Source organism: Brassica napus, chromosome C6, assembly GCF_020379485.1.
Source record: "Brassica napus cultivar Da-Ae chromosome C6, Da-Ae, whole genome shotgun sequence".
In the NCBI taxonomy this organism is placed as follows: Eukaryota; Viridiplantae; Streptophyta; class Magnoliopsida; order Brassicales; family Brassicaceae; genus Brassica; species Brassica napus.
In genome coordinates this window covers 44408322-44423210 of record NC_063449.1, presented here as the reverse complement: position 1 = coordinate 44423210, position 14889 = coordinate 44408322, and the positions used below count along the sequence as shown (strand labels likewise).

Here is a 14889-nt window from a genome sequence, read left to right as displayed (position 1 = left end):
CTTCTCTGACTGTAGTTTCAATGGTTTAATCTATGACGGTATGAAATAAACACATATCCTTTGTTTTGGTAATCAAATAAACACATATCTTTCGTATAAAAACGTATCAGCTTAAAATATCACATCTTATAATTTTTGTTTGAAAAATGGCAGAGTTTATACAAGTTTAATTTATTTAGGAAGACTCATTAATTTGTTTACTAAATTTATGGTAACTCTATATAAACATAAAGTTTTTTGAAAAATATAAACATAAAGTTTTATTGGTTTAAAAGAACAAAATTGTGGTCGTTTTTTGTTAATATCTTGTATGTTTTTGTTAAAAGTATATATTGCTAGTTCAAACTAGAATGTTTTCTAAAATAAAATAAAAACATTTTAAATGAAAAAAATTCCAACATAAAATTATCACTTATAAGAATAAAAGCATATTTAAAATTATGAACATTTCAAAATCAAACAAATGAAAGTTTCTATATTTTTGAAATATCTAATACAATAATTTATAGATTATTTTATATTTTATTATAGTGCGAGTTTGAGAACTTTAATTAGCTAGTTTCAATAAAAATTGATGGTCTAAAATCTTTTATTATATACAATGTGAAAATCACATTAAAGTTATATACAAATCCCACCAAATAGTGATTTGCTTTCTTAAATCAAATTTGTGGAAATAGTAAACAACAGGAGAATAAAAGAGACGCAGACTGGTCCAAAGTTATACGAAAGTAATGATATTAACAATTACACAAATGAAGGTAAAGCGACAACAGATAAAAAAAGATGCAATAATTAACATGGACGTATATCATCTGTGGAAACAGAGAAACAATGCCCTAATTAAGATGCAATAATTAAGATGCAATAATTAACACTCCGTTGTCTGGTTGCCCACACAACGATATATCATCTGTGGAAACAGAGAAACAATGCCCTCTTCAACAGCACCCACATTCCACCGGAGTCTATTATTAAGTGCATAGACAGGGACATTCGCAACACCATCCACGCAAGAAACAAGAGGAAAAGATTCCTCAACTATCTACCTCTTTGGAGCCACTGATGTTTGCAGCACCACAAATGTAACTTAATTGTCTCTCTGTTTTTCCTTTTTTTGCCAGAGAAGCAATTTTAGATTAGTGTTTCTACTCATGTAAAAACTCTTTTATTTCATTTATGATATTAACATCCTTAGCAAAAAAAAAAAAAAACATGGACGTTGATTGATTTTTCGTCGCTTTACGTAATTGACGACACAACGTCATGGCCTATGCATGCAGTCGGTTTCTCAAATGTATATAAAACGATCAATTACATAAAGTATATGACAACACTATCTATATATATTTTACCAAAAAAAACACTATCTATATATATATATATCAAAGTAGATTCCATCCATTGTATATATTAGTTGTCTTTTAAAATTTTTCATTTTATACTAGAATGCAGTTTCCAAATATCTAATGCAGTTTTCTATAGAATTTCAGTTCCATTGCTAATTTGCTACTATCTTAATTAACTTATTGAAAGTTATAATTCAAATTCAAAAATATGCGTGTGTAAGTGTAATGCCGTTCATCTCTAGAGAAGTACTCACAATTCTCCACATAGATTTCTCGAATATCGTGTACGTAAGATGTAACTAGTATTTAATTATTATTACTAGACCTAGATTATTGGACTGCACGATCTTTGGGAGCTTTATCAGCTTTGTTAAGTGGGATTCAGGTTTTAATGGGACACGCCTGACATGTCAACACAACGCAGAAAAGGACGAATCTTATTATTAACACTTTTCTTTGACTGTTTTGATAATTGGACAACGAAATAATTTATTATTTAAGGTAGTAATTCCTTAAGTTTTTACTGTTTTTAATAGACATTTCATTAAGATGCTGAAATCTACCGGTAACGCATATTCACTGCACAAAAAAGAAATCACTGCACATGCTGTTTTTGTATTTTTTTTTTTTCTTACAATTTGGACTGCACATGATGTTAATCGCACTAAAATTAGAATATCTATCAAACTTTAGAGTTTTTCATCTTTTTCTATAACTATTAACGACCACAAGGAATTTCACGAGTTGTACTTGTAGTGATGCTGATTCGGGGAGGTTGCGGAATAAGTGTGTATGATGTGGGGATACTGATGATCTCATGTAATTATATGTAAAGGAAACTCGTCAACGTGGAAACCATCGCAACATGCAGTATTTCCCAATTAATTATCAAGCCAGTCAGAGTAAAATATACCACTCATTTTCTATGTGGTCATATTAATTCATGTCATAACACATGCATGATTTGATAAAAAAAAATATGGATATGAAAAATACAAAGGTTTGATTGGCTAGACCATGGAATTATCTGAACTGTAACTAGGGTTATACAGCTAAACTATGTATAAATAAAATCATGTTAGTTTACCATTTAATACGCAGAGTTGATGCTAATATTTGCGTTAGTTAAGTTATAAAAGTCAAGGCAAATTGTTAGAGTATCTCCAACCACTCTATTTTTTTATTATAAAATAGAAATTATAATAAAAAAATTTAATATTACTGTATTTCATATTTTATAATAGAGTAAAAAGTAGATTTATTTTATATAGAATAATTCATTTATTTTTTTGTTCGTCATTCTATTTTTCATTTTAAAATAAAGTATCATTAGAATAGAACACAAAATTACTTTATTTTAAAAGAAAAAAATGTTGACAAATAAATAAAATAAAATAAAATAAACCATTGTGTACTTGTTTCAAAAACTCTTATTTGAGTGGTAGCTTCTGTGTTTGCCACTGTTGTAGTGTCACGGAACCAATAACCAACTTTATTTAGTTACTGACTACTGCTTTATCTGCAACTTTTGTTGATAATTGACATTCACCAGTTTCTCTTTCTTAATGAAGATGGTTTTGATTGGTTAAAACTGAGAAAAAAATTACAGTAAAACTTCTATAAATTAATAATGTTAGATTTTAAAATTTTATTAATTTATAAAAATATTAATTTATAAAAAAAAATTATTTAAATTTTTATTTTAAGATATATTTATTCTAAAATAAGAAAAATATTTGATTTTAGTGTATAGGCATTTATTGTTATTTTTTTTTGAAATTTAACATTTATATTAATTTTATTATATTATTTGGTGTACATAATATATATTTCATAGAATTTAAATGTGATTTTAGATATAATATTACTAAATCTCATCAAAAATATATTAAATGTTAAGAAAAATATAAAGATAATTTTATTGTGAATATAAAACAAACAATGTAATAATAGGTTCTTACTCATATAAAATATGTATACATATAAATTATTAATTTATAATTTTAATGGGACCATATATTTATATAGAATTTCTCTAAAAAAATATTATCTTATTATTTTATCGATTTATGTCAAATTTTGAACGAACCCAAGTTGGGACCAACGGAATTTATTAATTTATAGAGATTATTAGTTTATCGAATATTAATTTATAGATGTTTTACTGAATTCTAGATCCACTATATTTGGAGTAATTATTTTTTTGTTATCACTTGTTTTGTTTTTTCCAGTGATGATAGTTTAACTCGATAAAAATAGCGAAAAAGTTTACTTTAATACGGTGAGTTCAAGACCACTCTACTTTTTGTTGCGCCAGTAGAGTTAAATCACACTCATATTTTATGAAATCTATATGCAGTTTTTACTTGGGTTTTCTGCAAAAAAAACTTTCAATGTGATTTTTTTTTTGTAAATTAATCTGCAAACTCAAAAACCCACGGGTCAACCCTCCAAGTGCCAGTTAAACCGCAATATAACCCTCGACCGTATATTTGTGTATTTGACTGTGTATAATTTTAACATTTTTCAATACTACGTCGTTTTGGCGCTAATTTTTAAATGAAAAAAAATTGTTGAACTCGGGGTTTGAAACTTGAACACTATATACATGCTATATAACCATCTTGGCCAACAAATATATTTGTTTAATTTGTTGTTCAATATATTTAGAAATCTATATAATTGCGTTTAACAAATCTATATATTTGGTTATATAGCATGCACATAGTGTTTAAGGTTCAAGTTTCAAACCCCGAGTTCAACAATTTTTTATCATTTAAAAATTAGCGCCAAAACGACGTAGTATTGAAAAATGTTAAAATTATACACTGTCAAATAAACATATATACGGCCGAGGATTATATTGTGGTTTGACTGGCACTTGGAGGGTTGACCCGTGGGTTTTTGAGTTCGCGGATTAATTTGCAAAACAAAACCACGTTGAAGGTTTTTTTTTGCAGAAAACCCTTTTTAGTTTACCACTTCCGAAAACGCACCAAAAGGAAAAAAAAATACTAAGTATTCAAACACGTTTGAAATGCCCTGTTCAGTTTATTCGTAACTAATTGTTGTGAGTTATATAAGTCTAGTCAAATTATCGCAGCTAAATATATATGTAACGCAAGTCTTAAACGGTGGACCGTCTGTCTGTTTTTGATTAAGTTTACTCGTCGGATTTTCGTACAGATACAACTTGATAGAAAAATGATTGTTGATAACGAAAAAAGCGTTCGTCCAAAAAAAAAGAGATAACGAAGAAAGCCAGATGAATACAACAAATGCTGTAGCCACCGAATAAAGCTGTTTAGTTACTTAATTAAGATATCTATTTTCGTTAATCTTTGTCCCTCACGATTCCCTCTCTTTCTAAATTCTTTGCATGTGGCTTCCAAGCTATATCCAGCTTCTTTAAATTATACTCAAAATACCATAATTAAGTTAAATTCTAGAGTTACGTTTTTGTCTAATATGTTAGTATGATCTTACAGATACTAATACTAATATTAAACTAAGACTAGAAGAATCTTAAAAATACAATATACTATAATGAATAAATTTTAATATAATCTTACAAGTATTAATTAATAAGACAATATGATTATATCAAATGTAAGATGACAAGAAAGTAATTTACCAGGGCTTCATTAAAAAAAATTGCATAATCTAGAATTTCATATGATATATGTCAATACACTATTCAACATATTATCTTTTTAAAATCATAAATCACAACTTTATCCTTAATTTTAGTGATTGACTAAATATGCAATATATATTTTGATTACCGAATATTCTTCTCTTATTCCCGCGTTACCTCCTCTCATCTTTATGAAAAACCCACCCGGAAACTTCTAAAAAGGCAAAATTAAAACAAAATCATCCGAGAGATCTTAATAACCGTAGGATCACAATACAAGACACATGTTTGACCTCTAAACATCATCAAATCTAACGGTTCACAAACGAAATAGGATTCTAATTTTTTTCTTCTTCCTTTTTTTCACCATTAAGGTAATGCTCCAATGGCATCTCCTCGAAAATCCTCCATTGTTTTGTATAAATACCAAACAACGTTTCTCTCCTTCTCCATCCACAAACCAACGAACTCAAAGATCCAATCAAATCTAAACAGACAAATATTCTTCAGGTTTTCTTGAGACATGGCTTGCAACAACAACAACAAGAACAACATTGTCGTTGTGTTCGACTTCGACAAGACCATCATCGACGTTGATAGCGATAATTGGGTTATCGATGAACTTGGCTTCACTGATTTGTTCAATCAACTTCTCCCCACCATGCCTTGGAACACAGTCATGGTTTGTAACCTTACCTTTCCTTCTCTGTTTCTTTATATAATAAAAGAAAAAACACAAATCTAGTTTTTGTTAATTTCCCGCTTTGTTCATATCATAAACGAAACCATAAGTTTTATTTTGTTATATTACAGGATTGTATGATGAAAGAGCTTCATGATCAGGGAAAAACAATTGAAGAGATCAAACAAGCCCTAAGAACAATCCCTATCCATCCACGGATCGTCCCTGCCATCAAAGCTGCACATGCTTTAGGGTAACACACATTATTATTGTTATGTTGATTCATTTTCTGTTTTTTTTTTCCTAAATTATAAAATCTTGTCTAATATTAGACAAAACCCACCGGTTCTGACGAAACAATATTTACGGCTCGGTTTCCAGGTGTGAGCTGAGGATAGTGAGCGATGCAAACATGTTCTTCATCGAGACCATGGTTGAGCATCTGGGGATTAGTGAACTCTTTTCTGAGATCAACTCGAACCCAGGATTTGTCGATGAGAAAGACACCTTGAGAATTTCTCCTTACCATGATTTTACTAACTCCTCTCATGGTTGCACTCATGGCAGTTGCCCTCTTAACATGTGCAAGGTACATTGAACTTTTTTTTTTCTTTAATCATCTTTTTCGTTACACCAAAAAAGTACACTTTGATCTAAAATGTTAAAATAATGTTTTGGTCAGGTATTTGACCACATCAGTCAAAACATGTCATCTCTATGTCAATGGTCCCATTTTGGTCGTTTCTAAATATTAGATCATAGTTTAATCATTATATATGTTTGCATTTATTTATTAGGGCTTGGTCATTGAGAGGATTCAAGAATCTCTAGCTAAGGAAGGGAAGAAGATGATTTATTTAGGAGATGGAGCCGGTGACTACTGTCCTAGCCTAAAACTAAAAGCTGAAGATTACGTGATGCCGCGTAAGAATTTCCCGGTTTGGGATCTGATTAGTCAAAATCCGTTGCTGGTTAAAGCAACGATTAGAGAATGGACCGATGGTGAAAGCTTGGAGAAGATATTAATGGGAACCATAGAGGAGATTATCCTGGAGGAAGAGAAAGAGAAGAACATGCTAAGTACTAGTGCGGAGAATTCTTGCAAGATTCAGACAATCTCTGTCGGGATTAATGTTCATCATGAGCCAATAATGCCTCGTGCTCTTCGAGTTTCTCAGTCTGGTTAGATGGTTTTTATATAATGTAGGAAGAAGAAGAATATTATATGTGGTCATATGGTGACTTTCCTCTTCTCCTAGTACTCCAAACATATTGGACTTTATCCCAAGTACGATGTGCGGTGAAGTTGTATGAATCTATGATTGTAATTTTTGTTTTTCAAGTACCTATCTGGTTGAAATATATTTTGAATTAAACCGCATAAACTAAAGTCGAATTGATTTTTTTTTTGCTAAGAAAGTCGAATTGATTATTTACGTTACTCTATCGAAATGGTTATTATTAGAAATGCTATTATGGAAGAGAAAATAAGAAGCGTGGAATGGAATGTATTCCGCCTGAAATTCCGCTTTTTTTGTCATACATTCATCGCATATTATTTTGTCTAAACTTTAAAAATAGTTAAAGGTAACTGTTACACTATGATGATTTATAGACTCCACGTGAGCCATGCGGTCCCAAGTTTATAGAGAATAGACTATACGACGTGTGAGGCATGCGGTCCCAAGTTTTTAAATGCAGAACCGTCTGACACGGATATTCTTCATGTTGTTGCCATAACTAATGATACGTCATACGTGTACTCGTTTTCTTCATTGTTTCAAGAAATCTCCTCACAAATGCCAAAATCAATAAATCTTCATTTTAGCCCGATGTATTTGTTGACCGGTAATTTCGTAACCGGTGTTCTCCAAAAAGGGGAGTTGTAGCTTGTCTATATCATTAATGGCGATTCGGAAATAGGAGGTCTGATAGCTGTTGGATCAAGAATTGATAGATTCAAAGTGTATCCATTAATCATTTTCACCTAACCAAGAATTGAAAAACAAAACGTTAAGAGGGATACAAATCACCTTGTACGAGTGATCGTGATCAGAAACGTCTAAAAAAACCATTACAATTCCAAAAACATAATTTTTGTTTGTTTTGAATAAGATTCCAAAAAATCACCTTGTACGAGTATCAATTGTAAATGTCACATCGCATACGATAGCCATACATGTCACATGAGATTTCTGTCTTCAAAACAGTCACAACTATACAAAAAACACCCAGTAGCCCCCACAAAGGCTTTTGGTCAATTTTTATTAGATAAATATTAATAGTACTTTTTTTTTGAAACACGAAATATTAATAGGACTATTGTCTGAATTATTTAAGTTTAAATTCATATGTACTTTAAACTTTAGTAATTTGATATACTATATTTTACAGAGTTGTTGGCGGTGGATATGAAAAGAAATGATGGTAACAAATACACACACCGATGACCAATCCATGAATTGGATTCTGAAAATCTATTCAACCTTTTAAAAACATGGTTACAAAACTTCACCACTCAGCAAAAAGAAATTTTCACCACTAAGTAGTTAATGTAAAGATTAATTTATCCTCTCTTTCGATGGGGTTGCCATCTTATCCCATGCTTCAACTTACAAAAAGCTAGTTATTGAGATCGTACATAGATTTATAGTCCTTCAATTTTCTCTACATGCAGGGGAAAAAAAAAACATCAAACGAATTCAAAACATGTCTCATCGCTTTTAAGTCACTTTTGTGAGTGGTACAGAAAAAAAAGACACAGTGTATAAAGAAAAGTTCAAATACAAAACAAAAGGTTCTAAAACGCAGCGTTTTGCACTCCTGAGTAGTCAGTAAACAAGTGGAAACAAACACCAAGAATTGGAAATCAAACCTTTGGAGTGTAACAAAATTAATCTGTCTTTGAGGAACTTTTATGCTCTGGTGGATGTTCTGACGAGGAAGCATTTGAAGAAGTGTTGTTGCTAGGACGACGGTTCTCTGGATTAGCTGCAGGAGGAGCTTGGCCTTCCGCAGCAAGGTTCTTGAGAAGGTTCATGACCGTGGGAACAAATTTTGCTGATATAGATATGAGCCCTGAAACCTGAAGAAGAAACCATAAGTAGTAACATCATATATGAGTATCATTATCAAGAGTTCTCGAATACTAATCCTTGTCAAGTCCATGATTCATGAGAAAGCTACTTACTACACCATTGCGGAACTCGCCAGGGATATCTAGTTGCGTCCATAGTGCTTTCAAGAGAAGGAAAACGACAAATAAGAGACCGAGATAAAGAGGGTTTCTGTTAACAATAAGAATAAAAGAATGTTACATAACAATTTCATCGATATGAAACAATCAGTACTAGCTTTTATGGACCTTAGAAGAGTCATGAACTCGTTGAATCCAAGTATGATCAATGCAAGAATTGCCCATGGAGGTGGTAGCCAGTTGCTACCACGCTTGTTCGCTTCCTGAATTAGTATAACCAATTAGTATTCATAAAACATAGCATAGAGATAACTTGTGAAGCAAGTAATCATGCCTGTGCAGATATGGCTTGAGTCACTGTATACTCAGTTTCTGTCTTGAACTGTCTCCATATAGATTTACACTGGACAGGTGTGATCAAAGTTCTTGATGATGGAATCTAAAAAAAATAATGGGACCACATCAAGAATCAAATGAAGTGAAAAGAGACTGGAGCAGAGTCAATACATACCTCATCCCAAGTGCTTGAAGCCAATGGATCAGATGCTGTAATGCTTTTTTTAGACGTTGTTGGATCCAAAAGAGCAACAGTTAGTGTCTTCTCTATGTTATCAGTTTCATCACCCAACCTGATCACAACCATTACTGAAAGCAACTTCAAGGACTGAAACAAGAAACAAGAAACAAGAAGCCACAACAAGGTGTTTTAGACTTTGTTATATAACAAAACGTTAATAGGGAAACAGATCGTACAGCTGATCTAGCTGCTTTAGTAATAGCTCGAATATCTTCATTCCCGGTCCAAACACGTGGCATTGAATCAGAATCATGACTAAAGATTGTACCAAACCTGAAGGAAGAACAAGAACACTTAGTCATTGTTTAAAGCTAATCTTGAAATGCTTGCTTTATATATACCTTTCTTTCATGCGCATCAAGACCCTTCCTGCTTCTTCCTTTGCCTTAGACTCTATGGCACCTCTCGAATACTCCTGAAGGCTTTTCACCATCTTGTCTCTCATCTCTTCTTCAATGTCAAAACCAGCTAATGCACTACTGAATCCAGAGACAGCAGATTCAGTTTCACGCCTATGTAGCTTCTTTACTGTTCTCCACGTCTCATCATTAGCTCCTTCCAACAAAGCTTCCACTGGTTCAGACAATGCTTCATGAAGCTTGGACTGCAAGTCATAGGCTAAATCAGTTACATAACTCAATGTTCCAAAGTGTTTTTTGATTCTTTCTGTTTACCTCGTACTGGCTTGTAAGTTCAGATAGCTTGGAAGTCCTCACAGAGGAAATGTGAGCCTCTATGTCACGGACAATCTTGTCACGTACTTTAGCTGTGTCCCAATCGGCTTGTTCAACGATGGCACCTGCACACTCTTCATCGAATTGAGCCATGCAAGACTTGAACCAAGTAGTGGAAGCTGAAGAAAAGCCTTCTCCAATCTCTAAAGCTTTATCAAAAGAAGCCTTAAACTTTTCAAGCATCCCAAATCTTATGTGTCCTAACACATCTTGAAACGCTGGATTCACTAGCTGTAAGGTTAAAATCATATAATTAGAAAGCATATAGTATATGTTTCTGAGTGTGACAGAACAAGCTTATTTAAGCTTGAACAAAAGATATATTACTTGGAGAAGCTTTTCTTGAAGTTGATGTCTCTTTAAAGATCTGACACCTTCATCAAAGAATGTAGCCTCCCCATCATATCTAATTAAACAAATTATCTTTAAAAAATATATATACAGTTGATGTGAGTAGCTTGATTAAAATCAATGTGCTTACTCAGATAAGCAAGAACCAAGAATAGAAGTAAGCCTCTTTCCAAAATTAGAAACTGGACCAGCTTGCACCTCCTCATCAAGTTTTCGCCAGTCCTGTAAACAAAACCAAAAAAGGTAGTTGGTTAGTGACTATGTGACTCACAAAGATGCTTACAAACAGTGAACATTACCTCGTTAGAAATGAAATGAGAAAACTTCTCATTTGCAATTTCTTCACACCGCACGGTAGCTACCATGACCTGCAAGAAGAATGAGCTCAGAGGAAGTATGAAAACAAAGTCTAAAGCTATAATTATAAGCTTACCTTGTGGGCAGGAAGGTCAAGATCTTTGTTCTCCTTGATAACTCTCCAGATTTGATCTGCACTAAATGCAAAACCTGAAGCTGGAATTACTCCTCTTCTGTCTCCAGCAAGACCACCCGGTGCAATAGAATGCATGAACCGTTGTCTCAAACTAGCAACCTAAGTTTCATAACAAAAAAAAAATGAACATGCTAACTTGGAACACTCATCTATAATAAAAACAACACCTGCTCTTTAAACTGTTCTTCCTTCTCCTCATAACTGGAAAGAGCAACAACTTCAACCTAACAATCAAAAGAGAGAAAAACAGCATGAAATATCTGAAATGTGGCAACCATTCTATAACATAACATACATTGAAGAAGTCACTCATAGGAGTTTCTTTGTGTGCTTCAGGCTTTGGAACAGAATCCCATATCTGCCACATTCAAGAACAAATCATTTGATCAGCTACCTTTCTATGAATATCAATTTGGTATTAGCTGAAATTCACTTATTTGTTTACCTTCTGAATATCTTCTCTTAGGACAGGCTCTAAGTTCTCCAGTGGCGTCTGCAGCCAAAAATCACATCAACAAAACAGTAATGATAAAGTAATAGTAATGATAAAGAAAAGAGAAGAGAGTGTACCCTGGTTTTATCTCTTATTACAAACAGCATTGTTGTTTTGCGTGGACTAAACAATCTCATCATAACCTGTCAAACACACAACTCCAAAGAAGTTGATACACATAAATAGTTTTTAAACTTTCTGATTCACAAAAAAGTACCTGAAAGACAGTTTTCAAGAGAGGTTTATTAGCAGCTTGTTCACGGCCAATATCGTGACACCACCTAAAGAGACACAACACAAGCGTTGAAAATGTAATGAAAGTACTTTCCTTGTAACAAAAAGTGAAAGTTTATACTACAATCTTACATGTTGATCAAGACGATATCCGAGATAGCAAGAGCGAAAAGAGCACTTTGTTTCTCAAATGCAGTATCATCCTGGTTGAAAAAAAAACAGGAAACTGAATCAATGTTGCTCACTAAACCAAAGTGGTAGTGAGACAAAGAATAACCTCTCCTCTCTCCCTTCCATCTGTGCCTTCTAAGTCCATTACAAGTGTACAAGGCTCTATACCAGCACATCTTGCAAGCCAGATACCCTTTGTGGTCTGAGACCTATAGACAGTTCCCAAATCAGTCCACAAACTTTTACACAATAGTCAAAAGCAAGAAATGATATTATACCTTCCCTTAAATGCATCCATCTCCATGAAGTTTGTTCCAAACAAACTATTCAATAGTGTACTCTTCCCTGTCAAACCACAAATGTTCGGTAAGATTCTGATTATTCCTGAACTCTCTCCTCTAGAAAAGGATGTATACCGCTGCTTTGAGGACCCATAATGGAGACAACAGCATAAGAAAGGCCACACTCTCCAAGTTTCACTTCTTTAATGAAATGATCAATGCCAGAAACATTGTATATACCATCACCGTCAATAAGCTGTACAGAACAACATCCCTCGCTCTTATCTGCATCCGATATATGTAGCTCATCATAAATCAATGGATCCTTATTTTCATCTCTTCAACAATGGAGAGTCCAACAACTTTGCAATGAAACAAGACCAATACAACATTATTTCTTAAAGAGAACAGAGAGACAGGACTTGTGTATATCAGATTTACATGGATCTACAAGATGATTTGTTGGTAAAACAAACCAAGAATATAAGATATCAATTAATAAAGCATATAAACCAGACAACAACGATTATCAGGCAGAGACAGAAACAGTACCCATTGTTGGTCTTTCTTAGACAGAAAGTGTGAAATGAGATCAGATCTTCCTCTTTCTCTGTTTTTGCATGTTAGTCATGTTAGGAACTTAAGATGTCATCTACAAAATCTGTTAGGCATATGGAACCACATCAGAAGCCAATCTTGAAAAAAATTTGTGTATTATTCACTCAAAAAAATAAAAAAATAATGATTCTCCTATACACCATCAAACCCACTCCAAAAATAGAATAAAACATTCCTAGTTCGAAGCCACATCTTACTAAGTTTAGTCATATACTAAACTTAGTGATACATGAAAAAACGATTTACACTTTCCCCTAACCATTTCATTGCAAGATTTGTTCCCCTACATAAAACCGACTCGAAAGCTGCAGAAAAAGGCTCTCTCTCTGCCATTGCCTCCTCTTTCCCTAATCCCGACCACTCTCACCCTCTTCTTCAAGTTCAGATGTAATGAATATAAAAGAGATTCCATGTGCCCATCAGTGGACGCTAGGTTACTCTCATTGCTTCTTGTTTTCATTGTACGAATCAACATTGATATCCTCTCAGCAATGTCCTCGACCATCTTCGATTCATCTTCCCTGAAGTCACATACAAACGAGAACGATTCAGATCGAATCTAACAATAAAGATCCGACATCTCAAGTACAACATAGAGATCACATTGTTAGATTCGGGTTTATTACGAGCTTCCAACTTAAAACCAATTGGTGATTAGTGGATTGCTCCTAAACCTTTTATATATTAGTTAATGTCCCGTTGAATATTCCCGATGTATCTCTTATACACATCATTGTAAAGAACTTTTTACCTTTCACATGAACAATAGCCAGAGATATTCGCCAGATTGGTCAATGCTTGCCTCCAGGGGAGGACTTTCTCGTGATCTCTCTCCTCGTGCTTCTTAAACTGTACGGCGACTTCTCCGATCTGTCTCCTCACATGACACGGATCCACTTTGTAGAAGACTGGAATCACGGTGAGGGAGCCCTTGTTGACGAAATCCATGATCTTGACGAGTTCGTCGAGGCACCAAGTGGACGCTGCGTAGTTCTTGGAGATCACAACTACGGCAAGTTTCGACTGTTCGATGGCGCGTGCGAGCTCCAGCGAAATTATCCGACCACTCTCAAGCTCCTTGTCGTCTTTGAAGGTACGAATGTTCTTTCGAACAAGTTCTTTGTAGAGAAAGCTGACGATGTTGCGGCGAGTGTCGGGTCCTCTGAAACTCAGAAAGACATCATAGTTCCTGAGGGAGGTAGTTGCTGTAATAGAAGGCATCTTAATGATTCTCTCAAGTGAGTTTTCTATTGTTATTTTTGTCAACAAGCGAATTAGCCCCCTTCTATAGTCTTTTTTTTAAAACAATTTGAGTCGTGTTCGTGAAGGCGTGTAGGCCATGAATTTTTTCATTTCCTCTCTAATTTCCTCGCATTTTGTAGACGAAGTATAATTAATGTATTAATGGTGGTCTTGAAAAAATCAAACAAAACAAAGTGGATGAAAAAAAGATTCATCCAAGGAGAAAACAATGGGGGCATTATTGATGTGGACAATTATAAATCAATCAACTCAAATAAATGTATGAAGATCCACAAACTTTTTTCTCAAAAAACAAATAAAGGATAATATAAGTGTTAAATTATAAATGAGTGATGAAATTTTTAATTTTTTTATACATTCCAATTTTTACAATTTTTTAACAATTTTTAAAATAAAATATACATCATTTTCATGCTTACAACTAGAAACTGTATTTATGATTTGAACACAAAAAAATATTTTTATAATACAATATTCACAGTATTTTTTAGGAAACTCTTAATTATGCAACTAAACATATTTTATGTGTTTACAAAAAATATAAAAATAATTCGCAATACAATTTTAAAATATGATGTAAATTTTTTAAAACAAAATCATGGTATAATATAAAAGTTGAATAAAAGGTGAATCAATGTTGAATGATTATATGGAAATAAATAAAAAAACTAAAGTTCGATCCACTCATTTGCGTGGATGTTTTTTTCATTTTATGCAGCAAATTAATAAGTTGGTCATGATTTTACAGTGTTTTTATATAGTATGTATTTGCTAATATGGCCTTCAATATTCAAACCAACAAAATAATAT

General features: G+C 33.1%; 3 protein-coding genes across 3 annotated transcripts; 1 reads left to right on the top strand and 2 right to left on the bottom strand.

The window, feature by feature from the left end:
* The first annotated feature begins 5386 nt into the window (after positions 1-5386).
* On the top strand, positions 5387-7058 carry LOC106406820 (inorganic pyrophosphatase 1). The gene is made up of 4 exons (XM_013847559.3): positions 5387-5668; positions 5800-5921; positions 6050-6257; positions 6466-7058. The coding sequence occupies exons 1-4, from the start codon at positions 5510-5512 to the stop codon at positions 6853-6855; spliced, it is 879 nt and encodes a 292-aa protein (XP_013703013.1). The 5' UTR covers positions 5387-5509; the 3' UTR covers positions 6856-7058.
* A 1288-nt stretch (positions 7059-8346) lies between these two features.
* On the bottom strand, positions 8347-12889 carry LOC106404908 (protein ROOT HAIR DEFECTIVE 3 homolog 1). The gene is made up of 22 exons (XM_022704528.2): positions 12751-12889; positions 12334-12483; positions 12196-12262; positions 12024-12126; positions 11879-11949; positions 11730-11793; positions 11590-11655; positions 11465-11512; positions 11315-11377; positions 11187-11243; positions 10960-11118; positions 10826-10894; positions 10657-10748; positions 10503-10581; positions 10116-10406; positions 9783-10045; positions 9618-9714; positions 9376-9528; positions 9199-9303; positions 9033-9127; positions 8859-8955; positions 8347-8753 (listed from the first exon to the last, which is right to left on the bottom strand). Exons 1-22 carry the CDS (start codon positions 12752-12754, stop codon positions 8562-8564), a joined length of 2385 nt encoding a protein of 794 aa, XP_022560249.1. The 5' UTR covers positions 12755-12889; the 3' UTR covers positions 8347-8561.
* Positions 12890-12894: 5 nt separating this feature from the next.
* On the bottom strand, positions 12895-14284 carry LOC106403287 (toll/interleukin-1 receptor-like protein). The gene is made up of 2 exons (XM_048761393.1): positions 13568-14284; positions 12895-13337 (listed from the first exon to the last, which is right to left on the bottom strand). The coding sequence occupies exons 1-2, from the start codon at positions 14035-14037 to the stop codon at positions 13100-13102; spliced, it is 708 nt and encodes a 235-aa protein (XP_048617350.1). The 5' UTR covers positions 14038-14284; the 3' UTR covers positions 12895-13099.
* Between the last annotated feature and the right edge of the window lie 605 nt (positions 14285-14889).